The sequence below is a fragment of the Carassius carassius genome, chromosome 10 (genome assembly GCF_963082965.1).
Source record: "Carassius carassius chromosome 10, fCarCar2.1, whole genome shotgun sequence".
In the NCBI taxonomy this organism is placed as follows: domain Eukaryota; kingdom Metazoa; phylum Chordata; class Actinopteri; order Cypriniformes; family Cyprinidae; genus Carassius; species Carassius carassius.
In genome coordinates, this window is record NC_081764.1 from 25,657,297 (window position 1) to 25,677,425 (window position 20,129).

Genomic DNA, 20,129 nt, shown 5'->3' on the forward strand with positions numbered 1-20,129 from the left:
TTTCCTCTTGTAAACATCAATGCTTCCTGCTTTCCCTCATTGTTTGGCAATTATGGCTGAGCCTCAGTGATTTTGCCCAGATATGGCATCCAGGTCACAGGTTTCCTCTGAGATGACCTGTTTGTGTTTGCAGACAAGGCTGGCTTTGGGAACAACTTCACCACTGGAGGAGATAAATCTCTGGCCCAGAGCATGGAGACTGTGGTGGTGGGCTGCATGTTCAAGTCTCTCATTACAAGATGTTCCTCCACTACACATGAGCTTCACAGTTCTGAGAACCTGGTGAGAGTGTTTCATTTAATTAATGTCAAAAGTTTAGGCTTGAGTTTGCCTTTGGTGACAGTAATACTAACCAGGCACAATAAAACAAAACAAGTAAAAAGTCATCTTTTTGAAAACAGCTGTATAAGCATCACAGAGATATGAAAAACTGTTTCCAAATCAGAGTAAAAATTTCTAATATATATATATATATATATATATATGTGTGTGTGTGTGTGTGTGTGTGTGTGTGTGTGTATGTATGTATGTATTGTAATGCCCCATCTAGGGGTAAAGGGCACAACATGAAAAGAGGAGGAAACGGGGATTCTTTTGAGGATTTTTTTAATTGAACCAAACAAAAATACAACCAACAAAACAAGTAAATAGGGAATTTTCTTTAGGAGTTGACCAGGCCAAAATAATAAACAAAACTTATTTAGTTTAAGACCTCTTTCCTAAACCCTAAACAAAATTAAATAAAATAAAAGTACAATATTTTAACCTAACTCCCTAACCAAAAAACAGAGATCAAAAGGTTACAATAAACAAAATGGCGTCAAACTCCTTACTTGCTCCCAACCCTTTACAATATCAGGCAAACAGAGTTACAAGGAGAATCCAAATCCGTGTCATAACAAGCAATAGGGTCAAAATACCAAACAGTTCCTACTTAGTAAAATAGTATCAAAATTAAACAAAGAGACCAAACAGCCAAAAACCAACCTCTGCTCTGCACTGGAGAAAGGAAGTGACATCAGGGTTTTTAAGGTGTGCCTAAATTTGAATGCACCAATCCAAATGGGCCAATCATTAGCCTGCAGGAGCCAATCAGCATCCTACCTGGACAAACACTTTCAAAAACAAAAAGGAGACAGAAACGACAAAATGCAAAACAAAGGGTTGTAACACCCCCACACATAAGAATAAACATGGCAGCAGGTTTATACATAACACCTGATTCTTGATTCTTATTGCACATGCGATGAAGAAAAACAAGTGGATTGTGATCTGTAAATACCTCAACAGGCTGTGAACTTGAATTGATATACACTTCGAACTGCTGTAATGCCAATGAAAGAGCTAAAGCTTCTTTTTCTATAGAGCTATAATTTAACTGGTGTCAATTTAATTTCTTGGAGTAAAAGCGTACAGGATCATCCTCTTGTAGAAGGACAGCACCAGCACCGGTTCCACTGGCATCCACTTCGAGTGTAATGTTTTTAGTGAATGTTTTTAGGGAATCAAAAGCAATTTGACAATTAGGACTCCAAACAAAAGAAACATCTTTTCGAAGACCATCAGTGAGAGGCTTTGCTACATATGAGAAATTTTTACAGAAGTTTCTGTAATAACTGACCATGCCAAGAAAACGCCAGAGTTCTCTTTTAGATTTAGGAGAGGGGAAATCCATTATGGCATGAACTTTAGATTCCACTGGTACCATACCATAACCAACCTCCTTACCTAAATAGGTGACCTTGGCATGACAGAAATCACATTTTGCTAAATTGAGGGTGAGATTAGCTTCTTGGAACCTAGAGAAGACTTCCTTTAGAGTCTTTAAATGACTTTCCCATGTATCAGAGTAACAAACAATGTCATCAAGGTAGGCTTCCAAATTTTTTACATTACACAGCACTTTGCTCATTAATTGCTGGAAAGTGGCAGGAGCATTTTTCAGGCCGAAGGGAAGGACCTTGTATTGCAGGAAAACATCTGGAGTAGCGAAAGCGGAGATTTCTGAAGCACGATCAGTGAGTGGCACCTGCCAATAACCTTTTAGTAAATCTAGCTTAGTCACAAATTTGGCCTGACCAATGCGGTCAACACAATCATCTATTCTAGGAAGAGGAAATGAATCTGATTTAATCAACTGATGAACTTTTCTGTAATCTGTGCAGAAGCATGACGTTCTATCTGGTTTAGGAACTAAAAGGCATGGGGAACACCAGGGACTTGAACTTGGCACAGCTAAACCATGCTCAATCAAGTACTGCGTCCTTCTGCATGATCTCACGCTTTACTGGATTGATACGATAAGCATTTTGCTTAACAGAACGATGATCACCCACATCAATATCATGCTCCAACACATTTGTTACATTTGTTACTGCATGAGTTCCTTTTGAGATGAACTAGATAAGTGAGAGAGTTTTGAACTGATTACCGCAAGGGTTTCAGAATTTTTCAGAAAAATGTCAGACAAACAGGCACTTCCAAATCGTAGATCATCTACAGGTGAAAAGTCAGAGGAGACTGCACTCACAGATACAATAACAGGAAGTGGAACTGTGCAATCAGGCTTAGGACGAGAAACATACAATTTTAGCATGTTAATATGACATACCCTCTCTTTCCTTTTCTGGTCAGTGGTTTTTAACACATGGTCAGTGTCACTTAACTTTTCCTCAATCACATATGGACCCACAAATCTAGCTTGGATAGCTGACCCAGGCAAAGGCAGTAACACAATAACTTCATCACCAGGCTCAAACGCAATCTTTCATGGAAATAACTCACATGATCTAACACATTCTGTTCTTTAACTGAGTGACTTTGAGAAAGAAGTTGTTCTTGCAACATCTTTAATGGACCACGAGGGGAATGTCCAAAGACCAATTCAGCTGGGCTGAATCCGAGGGATTCCTGGACAGTATTTCTGACAGCAAACAACAAAAGGGGAACCTCTTCATCCCAATCCTTCTCATGTTCAAGACAGTAAGTTCGAAGCATAGACTTAAGAGTTTGATGGAACCTCTCTAACACGCCTTGTGATTGTGGATGATATGCACTGGATACACAATGTTTGATATTCAGTTCTTTCATTAGCTTATGAAACACACGGGACATGAAATTAGATCCTTGATCTGACTGAGTTATTTTTGGCATACCAAAAGTTGTGCAAAACTTAGTGGACTTCACAATTGCAGGAGATTTCAAGGTGCGTAGCGGAATTGCTTCTGTAAACCTGGTAGCAGAACACATTAAAGTTAACAGATACAAATGGCCAGACTTAGTTCTCGGCAAGGGACCAACACAATCTATTACGTTTCTCAAAAGGTTCGCTCATTACCGGAACAGGCTTTAATGGTACTGGGGCAACAACCTGGTTAGGCTTTCCAGCAACCTGGCAAGCATGACAAGATCGACAATACTTAGTCACGCTAGCTTTCATGCCAGGCCAGAAAAAGTGTCTTAACAGATTGTTATAGGTTTTCTTGATCCCTAAATGTCCAGACAAGTCATGGTCATGAGCAACACGTAGAACATATTCTCTGTAAGAATTAGGCAGAACTACAGTACCTAGAAAACAGAGTTCCAGTCACATTTTCCTTCTGAACTCCATTTATGCATAAGTACTCCATCATCTAGAAAATAAGCAGCAACATTATCATTTAACAAGGTTTTATCCATCACAGCGTCATCAGACAAGTCGTCAGTGTACCATCAGATTTTTGTGTTTCGATTAGGTCCTTCCTATCAAAAGGAAAATCAACATTTGGCCCTAAACTCAAAATTTGTTTCTCTACGTTTAAACTGGTCTCAACATCTGACTGATCAGAACAGATAAATGAGTCGGAGAGATCAAGTTCTTCTTCAAACTTACGAGCTTGTGCTCGTGTAACAACACAGGAATGAAATACCTTAGGAAACTCTTGAGTCAATAGCGCATTACTTTTTGATACACGGGGTATATCAACTACTTCAGGAAGACAAGACACCTTACTTCCGGCTAAATCTTTACCAAGGATGAGAGAAATGCCCTTCAGTGGCAACTGAGATTGTACGACTACTTTGACTAACCCAGTCACAAGATGAGAATGCAAATATATCTCGTGGAGCAGAACCCTAACTACCCCAAGTTCAATTCCTTGAACTAGGAAATCTGAACCACAGCTGGACTGTGTCGAAAAAGGAAGTACATCTGTCAAGATGAACGACTGTGCCGCACCCATATCTCTCAAAATGCGTACATGTTTATGCTCTGTGTCTAACTCAGAAAAGGAGACTTTACCATCACACACAAATTGTTCAAAGGTGGGATCAATCACAAGCATAGACTCTGAAGGGTTGGTATGCACAAAAGCAACACTTTTATGTGTGGTCTGTGTTTTCCTCTGGTTCTTATATTGTAACGTAGGACATAAAGCGATCAAATGACCCTTCTCATGACAGTAAAAACACTCACGAGAATTAGGACCCTGCTCATCATTCTGGCCAATCACAGTTTTAGGATTGTGATTCCGCTCAGCAACACGACGAGTAAGACGTAAAGGAGAAAACACAATTTTGTGTGTAAGCACAAATTCATCTGCGAAGATGGCAGCTTTGGTGAGTGATGTCACCTTTTGCTCATTTAAATGAACTACAATCTTTTCAGACACGCAATTCTTAAACTCCTCTACGAGGATTAACTCCTTGTTCAAACGTGCTGATTTTACTTGCTGCACACCACTTAAATAGAATAGTCTTTTCTCTGGCATTTCTCTGAAATAAGTATCGACTTCACTTTCTCGAAATGTAGGAACTAACGAAATTTGTCTGGAAACATCAAATTCAGTTTGACTCACCGGTAAAGTATACGATGCTGCGGGAAGAGTTGTTGAATGAACAGCCTGCACAGGAGTAGCATTTCCCTGCAATCCAGGAGAAGAAGGATGCTGTGTTTGACCAGACTTTTGCTCATTTTCCAGCTCTTTGAGCCGGATGTCTCATGTTGTCTCAAGCTCCAGTGCTCGGACCTATAAAAGCTGACTCTGGTAATGCAGTCGGGCTAACTCCACATCTAACTACTTTAGTCGGATTGCTAGCATTTTCTCTTTAGGTGAAGAGGGATTATCGGGATCTAAGTCGTCAGAAAACCCTGTTACCCGTTACCTCAGTTTCACCAGGTAAAATCCTTTGCTTTACCAACTCCTTGTGCAAGGCCTCCTTAATCTCCCTCTTAAGCGCATTTCGAGGCACGCCTACATCAAAGAAATCTGCAATTAACAATAAATCACCCTTCCGACACTTTTCAAACTGTTCTTCTGTAGGCGCGTTCAAATTCAAGTTCAAATTTCAACGACATCGTAAACCATAAGCTTCCTCCCACACTAGATGAAAACCACTAGGCAAACACAAGAAAACACAACTCTGCAAAAGCAGTGATTACCCAAATACTCAATTTCATTTGGATGGATGAGTGAACAAGCTTCTAATTTTATCCGAATGGACGGACGAGCCCCCAATTAATGTTATGCCCCGTCTAGAGGTAAAGGGCACAACATGAAAAGAGGAGGAGAAAGCGGGGATTCTTTTGAGGATTTTTAATTGAACCAAACAAAAATACAACCAACAAAATAAGAAAATAGGGAATTTTCTTCAGGAGTTGACCAGGCCAAAATAATAAACAAAACTTCTTTAGTTTAAGACCTCTATCCTAAACCCTATTTGAGGGACAGATGAGGCCATTCAAAAGTTAATTCATGGCGCTTGGCCAACAAACTCAGAGGCTTATAGGCCACCCCGACTCAGTTGTCAAAAAAACTATTTTAAACTGTGCTGTGCCTGGCCTTTGGCCTCTTATCTGGATGCTTTAATGGATGCAGTTTGGTGCCGTGGCTTAGTTGGTTAAAGCGCCTGTCTAGTAAACAGGAGCTCCTGGGTTTGAATCTCAGCGGTGCCTTTGCTCTTGATCAAGCGCCACCTTGGGCTGTGTAGTTTTGCTATCCACGAATAGGGGGTGCAGAGGAGCGCCAGAGCAGCATGAGATTTTGTTTGCAAATCACCCCTCAGCTGCTACAGAAGAATGCTGGCCTGAGTCAACTCAGCACTGCAGCAGAGCACTGTGGCTTAGCTGGTAAAAGTGCCTGTCCAGTAAACAGGAGATCCTGGGTTCGAATCCCAGCGGTGACTTTGCTGGTGATCAAGCTCTACCTTGGGCTGTGTGGTTTTGCTATCCACAAATAGGGGGTGCAGAAGAGTGCCAGAGCAGCATGTGATTTCATCTGCGAACCACCCCTCAGGTGCTGCTGAAGAATGCTGGCCTAAGTCAACTCAGTGCTGTGGCTTAGCTGGTAAAAGCACCTGTCTAGTAAACAGGAGATCCTGGGTTCGAATCCCAGTGGTGCCTTTGCTGGTGATCAAGCTCCACCTTGGGCTTTGTGGTTTTGCCTATAATAGGTGATCTTTTGTTTAGGACTGACACAAGCCTGGAAGAAGCTACTGCATGTGGCTGTGTGGCGTAATGTATAGTGCATTGGACTACTAGTCTGCCGTGTGAGGTCTATGCCCCGCCTCTCTGAAATGCATTGTTTTCTAGAAAAAAGTCCCTCCTTCTAACAAGCCCAATCTGCTCTGATTGGGCAACTGACCCAGTGCATTTTGATTGGCCGAACACCGCAAGCACTCTTCAGAAATGTAACGCCCTTTCCATAATCGTGAGCTTCATCTTTAAAACTAACTGCAGTTACTGAGACCATCTTTGCATGAACATTTGGGCAGCATTACACAAATATTTCTACATAGTGATGTATACATATGGGGGCATGTTTGAATGAGGGGGGCGTGGTAGAGTCTTAACTTTGATAAAAGAATATCTCTTTGGATTTGAGACTTTAGTCTTTGCAACTTTACAGATCTTCCTTATGCACCAAGAGCTTGTTACACTCCAAAGAGAATGAAAAAATATAAATTGCATCACATGACCCCTTTAAAGTCGGCATTTTATTGATCTTGACCTTTTTTTTTAAGAAAAATTTTAACTTCTCTCTTGTGACATATGCCAAACTTCTCCAATCATTAGTCCACCTTAACGCCACCCCTTACTTATAATCGGCTGAAATTTTGCATTCAGATCTGCCTCCATCAAACAATCAACAACCAAGGAATAGATGAAAGTCCCTGTCCTACTTTTTTTCCAATAAACCAGTTAACTCAGATGTAGATCACAATATTAAAGAAAGATCAGTCTTTACTTTAAGTCACACTGTGAGATGTAAAGTTGCATTGTAAGATACATTTGCATTGCTCAAAAATTACTTTCACATTTTTTTACTTTGTCTGAGGCAGAACTGAGATAATTTTTTTTCTGATTGTCTGTAGTTTTGTAATTTATGATTGAAATAGCATCACACTTCATTTTAGCATTCAGGGTGGACAGACAAATTGTTCATGGTTGGGATCTTGCTGTTTGACATCTGGTTAGAACATGGTATAATAGTAGTTATAAATAGTATTTTGAGTGTTTGTATGTAGAATGTAGAATGAATAGCTGATAAATAGCACCTCTCAGGTAAAGCAGTCTCTTGTTCACTGAAGTTTGAATATTTAAATCTGTATTTCTGTTTTCTACTTTCCATCTATCTCTTTTCACACATTCACACTTTGATTGTCTCTGCTTACATCTAAACACACTCAAATCAGGGTCTGTATTGCGACATACGTCAGCTGGTTCAGTTTATTAAGGAGTCCCATGGAAATGTCTTCCGACGTGTGGCTCTCAGTGCACTTCTGGACAGCGCTGAAAAACTCAATACCACTAAGAAAACAGATGAAAAGGAGACCAAGCCATCTTCAACAAAAAAGTACATGCATAAATATAACACATATTTACTCAAATGTTCAGTATAAAAATGCCTATGGAATTTCTATTTGTCTATTTGCTTAGTACACTTAAACATTTATTTTAAATTAATTTGACTAATTCAATACATTTTGGAATGCATAAATCAGAAACATGCATGGATGGAGTTTGTATGTATCTGTATCCGTGTTTCAGTGAAGAGCAAATCCCAGGAGCACTTCTAGGGAGAAAGGACTTTTGGAGGAAGATGTTCAAATCTCCGAGTGCCGCCAGTGATACAAGCAGTCAATCAGAGCAGGATACCTCAGAGTGCACCACTGCCCATTCTGGTACTACCACAGACCGTCGTTCACGTTCACGTTCCCGTCGGATTTCACTACGCAAAAAGCTCAAACTGCCCATAGGTATGTTTTTGTGAGAAAGAAATTCTTTACAAACATAACCTTATTTGTTTCTATTACTTTGTTTTCGAATACAAACAGATAATTAGAGTCTTTGGCTACTCTTTTTCTGAATTTCTTCAATTACAGAATTACTGTATGTAGGATTCAGGTGTATTATGAGATATATTACACTACTAATTAAACACCAGATAAACAGTCAGTAAAATGGAAAGTACAGTAAAAACATTTATCTTAACAGTTCTAGACTGTTAGTGATTTGCTCTCTGTAACCAAATAACTACAAAATTATAACTTCCATACACGTTTCTTTAAGGTCTTGTTCATAACAAAAAAACATTTTCATTCCCTTAAATGTGTTAATATCCGTGCAACACATAGGTAAGATTGAAAAAGCTCTTTCTGGTATACAGCCTTATGCATAGTTTTATTATAAAGAATGCTTGTAATATGAGAGATTGTGAGGTTAACATTAGGACTTTTAAAAAAAATACCAATTAACTAGAGTCTTTAGTTGTAATTGGTTTACTGGTGGCTTAGGGATCTGAATGTTAAGAAAAATCATATCTCTGTTCTTTCCTTTCCTGTTCTGTCACCAGCATGCCATAGGAAAGTTTGCCATCCACTCACTCTCTCCATGTATTGTGTTTTAGTTATACAGTCTCATCATACAGTGTCATAATGGAAGCTTTAGTTTAAAAAAATGCATTCAAAGGTTTATTTATTTATTTATTTTTATGTACTTTTATGTAATGTGAGTGTGCATGTGTTATTTGTCCATTTTTGTGTTTATGCTATATGAGCTGGAGCACCAGCATGAAATCTTCCAACTTTCATTCCTTTTGGCTTGTTTGCACTTCCATTTAAAGGGTACCAGAGTGCAAATAGGTCTGAATGTGTCTCAGAGTTACCAGAGTGCTACATTATAATTATTTCATATAAACATTTACCTTGTGGAACAGGAAACTGGCTGAAACGCTCCTCTCTATCTGGTCTGGCTGATGGGGTGGATGACCTGCTGGACATCAGCTCAGTGGACAGACTGTCCTTTATCAGACAGAGCTCCAAGGTAAGGGCAAATCTCTGCATTTGCTGAGTAGTAAGGTTAGGATAGTTGGTTAAGAGTGTCCATGATAATAAAATATCTTATAATATAATAAGATAATATAATATTCTTTTTTCGATTTTTGTAGTAGCTTTGTTTGTTTTCTAATATGTTTATGTACATTTTAATTTTTATTTCAGTATTAGTTATTTTATATGGTGACGCATTGTTGCCACACACATTTTATTTTTTCCACTCACTTATGTCGTAATAACGAGATGTTATGTCGTTTTAACGTCATCTTTTCTAGTTAAAACAACATCTTTTCTCGTAATAACAAGATGTTTTCTCGTAATTACGAGATGTTTTCTCGTTAAAACAACATATTTTCTTGTTAAAACGACATCTTTTCTTGAAATAACGAGATGTTTTCTCATTAAAACTACATCTTTTCTCGTAATAACAAGATATTTTCTCGTTAAAATGACATCTTTTCTCGTAAAAACGAGATGTTATGTCGTTAGAACGACATATTTTTCTCTTTATAACGACATATTATGTCATAAAATCTATATGTTTTCCCGTTATTTTAGATGGTACATTATGTGAGCGATAAGTCCGCGGTCGCCACAGTCTGACATAAACGAGAATATTTAAATACTACACTGTTTTAAATGTTTTTTTAATGTAGGCTAATGGTTTTAATTTTAGCGGCATGTTTATTAGGATTAATTTCCAATCTGTCTACAATATAGTGCTATCCAACTCAGACCCATGACTCTTTAGGCTATGATCAGATCAAAACAGTTATTTTTGAATAATCGACTCTGCTTAATATTTCTTTATTTGAATGACTGTTTGATTTAACAACAAATCGAAATACTATGTTAATGTTACTGTGATCATTAGTGCAATAATGTTTCTGACTCACCTAATTTCTTTCTTGGGAATAAGGCTGAACTTTCATGACAGACAATCAGTCATTGCTGTAGAGATATCAGAGAGGAAGTCCTTGTTTTAAGCCTTTTTTGTACTTCTCAGGTCAAGTTCACCAGTGCTGTGAAGCCGTCTGGTCGGAGGAACCCTTCCAAGCTTCACCACACAGAAGAGAAAGATGGTAGAATCCTGGGGTGCCTTCCCCCTCCCCCGTACACAATTTGCTATGTTTTTTTGTGTGTGTGTGCCCGTACTTGACTTGTCTTGTGCTTCTGGTACACTCCTCTACCATCTTCCATACTAGCTCTCTGTGTGTTTGTCCATCTTTGTCAGATGCATCCGCTGGAAGAGGGACTGTGGTTCTCTGACCTATGACCTGGCACCATGACCCGTCACAGCTTTGTCAGAGTTGTCATGAACCTTCAGCTCTCCAAGTTAATAGTGACTTGTTATTAGATATTTATTTGGAGGATTTCAGAAGTCGTAGTTTGATTTGCGGATCTTGAGTATTCTTGTTGTTTTAGACTAGTGGCATAAAACAGACTTGCATGTTCATTCGATATCATCAGATGCATATTTCACCAGCCTTTTTCAGCTGTTCATGCAAAGGTTCTGCACTCCTTTCACTGACATCATTCTGTACCCTGACAAGGTTGCCATGGATTCCAGGAGCGCTTGACTGCCAGTCAGGAGGCCATGAAGAATAAGAACATTGTGAATCTAGGTGCAATCAGACAGGGCATGAAGAGATTTCAGTTCCTGTTGAACTGCTGTGAGCCAGGAACTATACCAGATGCTTCCATTTTAGCAGCAGCACTGGACCTGGTCAGTTCTATTTCTTCTACTTATATATAAAATGGTTTCACATTACTTTTGAAACATACTAGACTGGACAGATAAAATATCAAGATAATTGCTATTAAAGGCTGGAATACACTACATGAGTTTTGCCCACATTTATGTCTGGATGAGTTGACGCTAGTTGACGAAAGAGTTGATGGATTTCACAGAAAATGACATAGAGTATGAAGTTAACTTTTTTTTAGCTTCAGACTTTGATTCCATCCAGTCAGAGGATATAATTATTTTATATTAGTGTCAATTTTACAACACGTTTTAATTGGTCATAGATCCCAGCAAGGGCGCACGTTTCTACATTAGTTTAGAATGTCTTGAAAGTCTAATTCTATGATCCTAAATTGTTTAGTTTATGGTGCCTAGAGTTTATGAGTATGTTTTTCTCATCTCATTCATTTCAATTCAAGTTTATTTGTATAGCGCTTTTTATGATACAAATCATTGCAAAGTAACTTTACAGAAAATTAAGATGTAAGATTAAGACGCCTTTAATCAGATGTAACTGCAGTCCAAGATTATGAGATGCATTATTTGAATGGTTGGCCAAAGAGATGTGTCTTTAATCTATATTTAAACAGAGTGTGTATAAACATTGAACATAATCAAGAAGGCTATTCCAGAATTTGGGAGCCAAATGCGAAAAAGCTCTACCTCCTTTAGTGGACTTTGCTATCCTAGGTACTACCAAAAGTCCAGAGTTTTGTGCCCTTAGGGAGACTGTAGCATGGTAGAAGACTAGTTACGTATGCAGGAGCTAAACCATTAAGGGCCTTATAGGTAAGTAATAATATTTTGTAACTGATACTGAACTTAAAAGGTAGCCAGTGCAGAGACTGTAAAATTGGGGTAATGTCATATTTTCTTGACCTGGTAAGGACTCTAGCCGCTGCATTTTGGACTACCTGTAGATTGTTTATTGAAGATGCAGGACAACCACCTAGCTTTTCTGCATCAGAAACAGGTAACATGTTCCGTGCTTGGCAATGTTTCTAAGATGGAATAATACTGTTTTTGTAACATGGGATATATGATTTTCAAAAGCCAAGTTACTGTCTAATATAACACCCAGATTTTTGACTGTAGAGGAAGTAACAGTACAGGAAGGTCTAGTAACAAATTGTAATATACTAAATTCGGTGTGCTCTTTTCAATTAGTAATATCTCTGTCTTATCCGAATTTAATAGGAGAATAATAAATTTTTTAACACACTCTGTAAAATTTCTGATCATTTAGAAGTTTAATCTGGTCTTGTTGAGATATATAGTTGAGTATCAACAGCATAACATTGGAAACTAATCCCGTATTTTCTAATAATATTACCAAGAGGCAACATGTATATTGAAAATATCAGAGGACCTGGGACAGATCCTTATGGCACTCCATATAATTGATGATAAATGAAATGACTCCCCATTTTTTTTTTTTTTGTCAAATGGGTTTTTTATTCGAATAACAAATGACCTTGAAATAATTACAGGTTCCAGGATTAATTTTCTTATATGCAAAAAAAAAATAATAATAAATAATAATAATAAAAAAAAATAAAAAATAAAAAAAATAAAACTATAACCAACACCCCATCCCCCGCCTGTTAATATATAATCCCGTGACATTAATACACAGCACTTAAGACAGCCTACAATACATTGCATTAAGGAGAAACATTATGACTCCCCATTTAAATAGCGATAGCGATGGTAGCGATCGGACAGGTAGGATCTAAACCATCTTAGAGCCTGCCCTTGAATACCTGTATAGTTTTGTAATCGATCTATAAGTATGCCATGATCTGTGGTGTCGAATGCAGCAAAAAGATCAAGTAAAACTAGCAATGAGATGCAGCCTTTGTCTGACACAAGAAGCAAGTCATTTGTAATTTTAACAAGTGCAGATTCTGTGCTATGGTGGGGCCTGAAACCAGCCTGAATTTCTTCATAGAGATAATTTTTTTTGCAGGAAGGAGCACAACTGAGCAAAATTTTTGACATAAATGGAAGATTTGAAATGGGTCTGTAATTTGCCAGTTCACTAGGATCTAGTTGTGGTTTCTTAATAAGAGGCTTAATAACTGGCAGCTTGAATTGTTTTGGGATGTGACCTAAAGATAATGACAAGTTACTAATATTGAAAAGCAGAATTTCATACTACTATAATAAATTGGGCATTCTTAGATTCAGTCCTTATACATTTTCACCAGATGTTGTTGTTTGCGCTGGTATGTGGAACCTGTCTGCTCTGAATTCTTTCCCTGCCACAGATTTGTCTTAGATAGAAACATTTTGTGCTGTGTTAGCTGTCACCATCACACATTTATTATTTGACAAAATTAAGGGATTTATTCCGACATCCACTAAACAGTTAAGACATCAATGACATGTTAAGGAAAAATATAATGTTGATATAATATAGTGCATATACTTAATTATATATTTAACATGTTGGTGTTTTAATTTTTATGCTTTTTTTTATAGCTGCATCCTAATAGATGAATTTTGACTTGCATTATGTTTATTACTATTATAGACCATTGATATGTCTAGAGTAATCTCAAGTGAGTTTACATGATTTTTACATGATACTCAAAATTGCTATTAATTTATTTTTGTGTATTACTTTTTTAAATTAGCAAATGATTACTGATTACTATTTTAAATTGTTCTCAAATGTCCCTAGAGTGTGTATGTGAAGTTTTTTCTTAAAATAACCCACATAATTTTTTATAGTTTGTTGAAATTGCCACTTTTAGGGTAAGAGCCAAAAAACGCTGTTTCTGTGTTTGTCCCCTTTAAATGATAATGAGCTTTAAGAGCTCATGCTTACAGGCATACCGGTGTTATGGTTTAACTTGTTTAGATCATGTTGATGATCTCACATTGCTGCCAAATGCAATTTTTAACTACCACATTCCTATTTATAATCATTCTGGTAGCACTTGAAAGGGAGCATTACTGAAAACAGACAGAGACAATGGTAGCTTTATCAACATTAGCCTTACAGAGAGCCAAGAAGCTCTTTTGGTAAACAAAATATGACGCGTGATGCTTACTTTGTCTGGAGTCTGGACATTTGCGCACAAAGCATTGGTATCGATCCCTCTTTCAGAAGCAATCTTTGCACAACCCCAGCGCTGAAATGACCCTCATTTGTGAGGCAGTCCAGTGTAAAATGTTATTACAAACGTATATGACTTTTCATTTTTCTCCCGGGACAATTTCTGCAAAAATTACATTTAACCACGGGATCCTTAGTCTATGGAGACTCCTATGTTCGTATCCCAACACATTACACTTTTAATGGCTCTTTGTCGCTCACATTGTATCTCCAGCAGCTACAGCAAGAAAACAGAACCGCTGCCTCTCTCTCAGGGCTATGTCTATGCTAATAAAGCAGAGATCGTCAACAAATGGGTGGGACTTTCCCCGAGTATGATGTCATAGTAGTGAGAAATCTGGAAGTGTGGAGAGACAGTTTATGATTTACTGGGATTATAAATAAATGAGTGGATGGATTTTTACCATTATAGGCTGGTTGTTTTCACACACTGTGGCCACGCAACTGTGTTCAAACAGTGTTCAAAAAGTGATTTTTGAATTATATGGCACCTTTAAATCAAGGCCAAAACTTTGTCTTTATTTTCAGAAAAAATAGGGAACCGAATTTTATCTTGTTAATTGTGCTAAATGTCTTCACCAGGAAGCGCCTGTGGTGGCAAGGGCCTCGCTTTTCCTGGAGTGTGCTCGTTTTGTACATCGCTGTAACCGTGGTAACTGGCCAGAGTGGATGAAAGGTCACCATGTGAACATCACTAAGAGGGGACTGTCCAGGGGACGATCGCCGGTAGCAGGAAACAAAAGAAACACAAAGCTCCAGTGGAACGCAGCCAAACACTTTTACCAGTGGGGAGATGTGAGTAATATAATGCAAACTGATATGCAGATTTAGTCTTTCCTGCAGAAAGTGTTCCTATGTAATTTTTGAGAAATTAATTATTAGTATTTGCCTGTATCTAATATTTGTATCCTCAAAAAGGCGATAGGCACTCGGCTGAGTGAAATTTGCCACTCAGACAGTGAGAGTCCAGCCAACATCTTGGGTTTTATTTATGATGAAGAGAGCAAGAGACGATTGAAAAAGGAGGATGAGGAGGAAGATTATCTGGATGACAGTAAGAGTGGGCTCAAACAAAGATGATGGATTCTTCAAATCCATTATAATAGTTGAGCATTTATCAAACTTTTTTTTTTTTTTTGAATCTTTCAACAGACACAGTCAACCCCACAAAGTGTGGATGTCCTTTTGCCCTGAAGATGGCTGCTTGTCATCTGCTTCTAGAGATCACCACTTTCCTGCGAGAGACCTTTCCCTGTCTCCCCAGACCCAGGACAGAGCCCCTTGTGGTGAGTTTTGGTATTGACTCCCTAAGACCAAATTAATTCATCAGAGTTATTATTATTAACTAAAACTAAACCTATTAACTTGCTATCTTAAACTATACGTTTGAGTTGAAGCAGTAAAATAACTGAAAATAAAATTTAAACTGAAATATTTCAGTTCATAATTTGGAATTTGTATTCAGTTGGACACAACACAGGATGTTGAATTGGAAATTTACCGAAATTTATTGAAATGAATTATGAATGGGAAATTAATTCGAATTTAAATATCTTGATTCAATTAAATTCATTTCTTAATAGCGTACAGCCCTGCTGTATATAAAGCCTGTTTGACTAATGACTGATGGGTAAGTGGATCTTAAATCGCCCAGTAAAAGAATACATATAACAGGCGTGTCTTTTGGCTTCAATAGGATTTAGAGAGCTGTCGTTTGCATCTGGACCCTAAGCTAGGCCGTCACCGCTATGAGAGGAAGATCAGCTTTGCAGGAATCCTGGATGATGAAGATGGGCATGATTCTCTGAATAGCAGCAGCCACACCCTCAAGTCTGACACTGGCTGTGAGGAAAAGAAATCATCACAAGAGCCACTGGGTAAAAAGGAAAAGGAATAGTTGTCCACATGTTTGATCAAGGCTGAAGTCTGATTTATCAATATTTTATCATTTTGTCTCGTCTCCTTTCCCCAGCTCCAATTAGGAAGATTCGTATTGGTGGCTCTCGGTTGCTACAGATTAAAGGAGCAAGGAGTTTCCGAGTAAAGAAAGGAGGCTCTTTGTCTTCTATCCACCGAGCAGGGAGTCTGAAAAGCACTAAGACGTCCAGACAGGACTCTGAGTCAGAGAATGACGCAGAGTCAGAACGGCTGCTCTCCCAGAGAAGAGATACTGTCACTGATATAGGTCAAACAATCCTTCTGCCCTATATTATTTTATTTAAGCTTGACCTCATGTATCTGAGGGCTTTAATGTTTAATTTGTAAATGTAATAATTAGGGAGCTGGCCAAAGCTTCCAAACCTTATTTGGAAGTACATAACAGGAAATAAAATGGCATGAATAATAAACCTTCCTGAATGATACCTTAACACGGAATTATGATGTCGTAAATATTTTCCACTATTTATAATGTTTATACTGCTGCTTTAAATCATCTAAGTGAGAAATATATGATAACATGTTTCTATATACAGCAGGGGTCACCAAACTGGTTTATTTCTGTATACATTTATATATAGCTTGATTTACATACTTTTATGGATTATACAAGGCATATATGGACACAATAAATGTCAAAAAGATAAATCTAAAACAACTAACTGCCCACATCCAAAATAAAAAACATAAATATTTATCATTGCCACAAATAGATATGCAATACAAATATGCTCATGCAGATAATGGCTTTGCTGTATATTACTAACAGTTTATTGTATTGTAGTAAACCAAAACTTTAAAAAACATAAATAAGAACTTATTTTCATTTATTACAAAATGTGTATATGTTTAGGAAGTCCATGGAGTGCTAGCGAGCCAAGCATTGAACCTGAGGGTCCTGGCAGCACAGGGGGTGTGGAGGACAACTACCATCGCAACATGTCGTGGCTACATGTAAGTGCCAGCACTCTGACTTTTCCCTGTGTGAAAAAAATGTGTCTGATATTTGTCTGATACAATCCTCTTTCTCAATTTCCAGATCATGATTCTGTTGTGCAACCAGCAGAGTTTCATCTGCACGCATGTGGATTATTGCCACCCTCGCTGCTATCAGCACCACAGCCGCTCATGTGCTCGGCTCATTCGTGCCATCAAACTTCTATACGGAGAGACAGTAGACAGTCTGGAAGAGAACAGCACCACCGGCAATATCAGTGGCCGTGCCAAGAAGAGCAAAGAGGTGGTTAAATAATATTCAGTGTCAGTGTTCGACATGGCCCAAAACAGAATTTTATGTTCCTTTAGTAATGTTGCAAGTTCAAATTTATTCATTTTGTTCTGAAGATCAAAAATTGCATTCTGTGCACTGTAAAGAAAATGTGGTTTCAACATTGCTCATGCTTCTTCAAAATGTTACATTTATTCAACTTAACCCTAAAAAAGGCAAAACCATTAAGAGACATCAGAAATTAATTTATTGCTATTTTCCATTTTATTGAGATTCAAATAATACAATTTTATTATATTATATATATTTTTTTTTTTTTTTTTTCAAAACTTTACTTTTTTTGTATTTTACTGTTTGTATCCCCAGGATACGTCGCCCCTTTGGGGGTGTAAATTCACTTTAAACAGAACACTTGTTTATCAATGCTTGTTGCAACATGGTTGTAATTCCTGAACACTCTGGAATACAGACCTACGGTCTCTTTTTAAAGAAATCACATAGCAGATTATTGCTTATTTGAAAGCATTTAAAAAAAAAAGAAAGTATAAAAAAGTTAAGGAAGTTTAAAGGTAACCTATAATGCCCCTTTTTACAAAATTTAAAATAAGTCTCTGATGTCCCCATAGTGTGTGCGTGAAGGTTTAGTTCAAAATACCTTACAGATCATTTTTTAATGTTTGTTAAAATTGCCACTTTTAGGGTATGACCCAAAATGCGCCATTTTCTTCTCTCCCTTTAAATGCAAATGAGCTGGTGGTCTGGGGAAGAGGGTGGGGCTTCAAGAGCTCAAACTCTGGCAATACCAGTGCTAGACTTTGCAAATAAATACTCCACTATTAGTACAAGCCTGTTATCTTTACAGAAAACACACTCCATTTAAAAGTCAGTCATCTGATTTGTACTGTGCATAAAAAAACATGCACGTTATGAATTACACAGACGGGAGCACGGCACTATAAAAAAATACTCATGGTGCCCTTGCATGCTATTACAAACTTTAAAAGCTCCACTTGTGATTATGAGTTTGACTAATTCCAGCGGTTGGCTTCACATTGCTTCATATGCAATTTTAACTCCCACAGTCCTATTTACGATCATTCTTGTAGAACGTGAAGGCAGCATCAGTGAAAATAGACAGACAATGGTAGCTTTAGTAACATTAGCCTTAAAAAGTGCTAAGAAGCCCTTTCAGAAAGGCAACTTTGAAAATTAATGCGTGATGCTTAATTATTCTGGAGGAGTAGCTGAATCACGAACAGTTGGCACTGCTCCATCCTTCAGGAGCAACTTTTGTGCAAAACCTGCTTTATACTGACCCTCATTCACAAAGCAGTCCGGTGTAAAATGATTTGTGCAGACATAAATTAATTTCGGTAGAGTCGAAGGAGCATTTTCTTTGAAAACTAAATTAATCCACATTGTCTTCAGCAGCTTGGATTTTGGGAGTAAGAAGAGAGCTGTGTGCATGGGTGGAGTGTGTGTGTAAGTCTGGCCATGGGAACTTCGGGCAAAAATGCCACTAAATTGGACAAAAATACCTCACAGCTGAAAGTGCTCTACCTAACTTAGAATTGGAACAGTTTCCTACTTCAGTGTGTTACAAACATTATTTTGGTGTCTTCGGGAAGAAGACCTTTTGGGCTTTACTTTTTATCAACCAGATTTGATAATGCTCAAAAATATTAAAAGTTATAGACACTTCAGTGCCTTGAATTTTTTTTTACCACACTTAAATATTTTTTTATTTGATATAAAAATACATGAAATGAGTCCTGGAGCAATCTAGAAAAGTAATGGATTGAAAGCCACATGTCTCATGAGTTTCTATTTCAAATCTGAATAAGATATCATGAAAAATGAGACTCCTGCAAATATTTTTATGAGACTATGCCTACACCCCCCAAATATAAAAAATATATATTTCCCAATAGTATTGAAGGCTTCTACAAACTATTTAGTCAGTAAACATACCACTGCATAGTTTTCAATTATAAAACACTAGACAGAAACTTAGACATCATATAAGTGATTTATTTGAGCACTAGAAAAATACAATAAGAATAATTTGAGTAAGAATAATAAGAAAAATGAAAATAGATTTAACTTTGTTTGCCATTTACAGAAAATCCTGAGATTGCTAGAAATGCAGCATTTACAATGAATTACGATGCAAATAAGTGCTGATGTGCTGATGGCCACTTATACAGATGGTAATAATAATAATAATAATAAATCAATAATCCACTCTCTTTATTCATATAGATGCGTTTACTTTGATAGCCGTGATCATACAGTAATAGCGAGCTGATTTGGGCTGATTTGCACTCAAACAGATGGTAATCATGCAGATACATTCACATTCAACATAAAACACACTCTCACATATATAAAACTGTTGAAAAATAAAACAAACAAAGAAAAAGGCGATCGCTATAAGTTCCGCCTCCATCAGCTGACAGGTGCGTCAGAGCGCGTCACGGGGGAGCGCCAAAATTCAAATCTACTATCTTTCGCCTATCTTTCAATTATGTGAAGTAGGTGAGAAATTGAATAACCTACTTCATGTTAAATCTGGGAAAATTATAATTGTTGTAATTGCGACAATATTTTTTTTTGTGTATAAATTTTGTTGTTTCTTACAGTTTAAAAATAAGAGGCCTATAACAAGCTTTTCAATCAGTTAGGGATGCTCATTAACCAGTTAACCTCCAGTTAATGTTAACCAATTCATACAATCAGTTAAATGGTTTATAAAGTCATTTTAAGACAGTTTAAAAGTC

General features: G+C 37.5%; 1 protein-coding gene and 3 non-coding genes across 4 annotated transcripts in view; all 4 read left to right on the forward strand.

The window, feature by feature from the left end:
• LOC132152321 (protein unc-80 homolog) overlaps window positions 1-20,129 on the forward strand; it is an 84,733-nt gene that overhangs the window by 36,114 nt on the left and 28,490 nt on the right. Inside the window, 13 exon segments of the mRNA XM_059561107.1 lie at window positions 134-282; window positions 7,672-7,844; window positions 7,949-8,235; window positions 9,195-9,301; window positions 10,319-10,394; window positions 10,866-11,038; window positions 14,766-14,978; window positions 15,102-15,237; window positions 15,336-15,469; window positions 15,880-16,060; window positions 16,156-16,368; window positions 16,975-17,075; window positions 17,161-17,361. Of these exon segments, the coding sequence (XP_059417090.1) occupies window positions 134-282; window positions 7,672-7,844; window positions 7,949-8,235; window positions 9,195-9,301; window positions 10,319-10,394; window positions 10,866-11,038; window positions 14,766-14,978; window positions 15,102-15,237; window positions 15,336-15,469; window positions 15,880-16,060; window positions 16,156-16,368; window positions 16,975-17,075; window positions 17,161-17,361 (2,144 nt within the window).
• Window positions 5,859-5,932, forward strand: trnat-agu (transfer RNA threonine (anticodon AGU)). The gene has a single exon. It is a non-coding gene; the product is annotated as a tRNA-Thr (tRNA).
• trnat-agu (transfer RNA threonine (anticodon AGU)) lies at window positions 6,089-6,163 on the forward strand. Its single transcript has one exon. It is a non-coding gene; the product is annotated as a tRNA-Thr (tRNA).
• Window positions 6,306-6,379, forward strand: trnat-agu (transfer RNA threonine (anticodon AGU)). The gene has a single exon. It is a non-coding gene; the product is annotated as a tRNA-Thr (tRNA).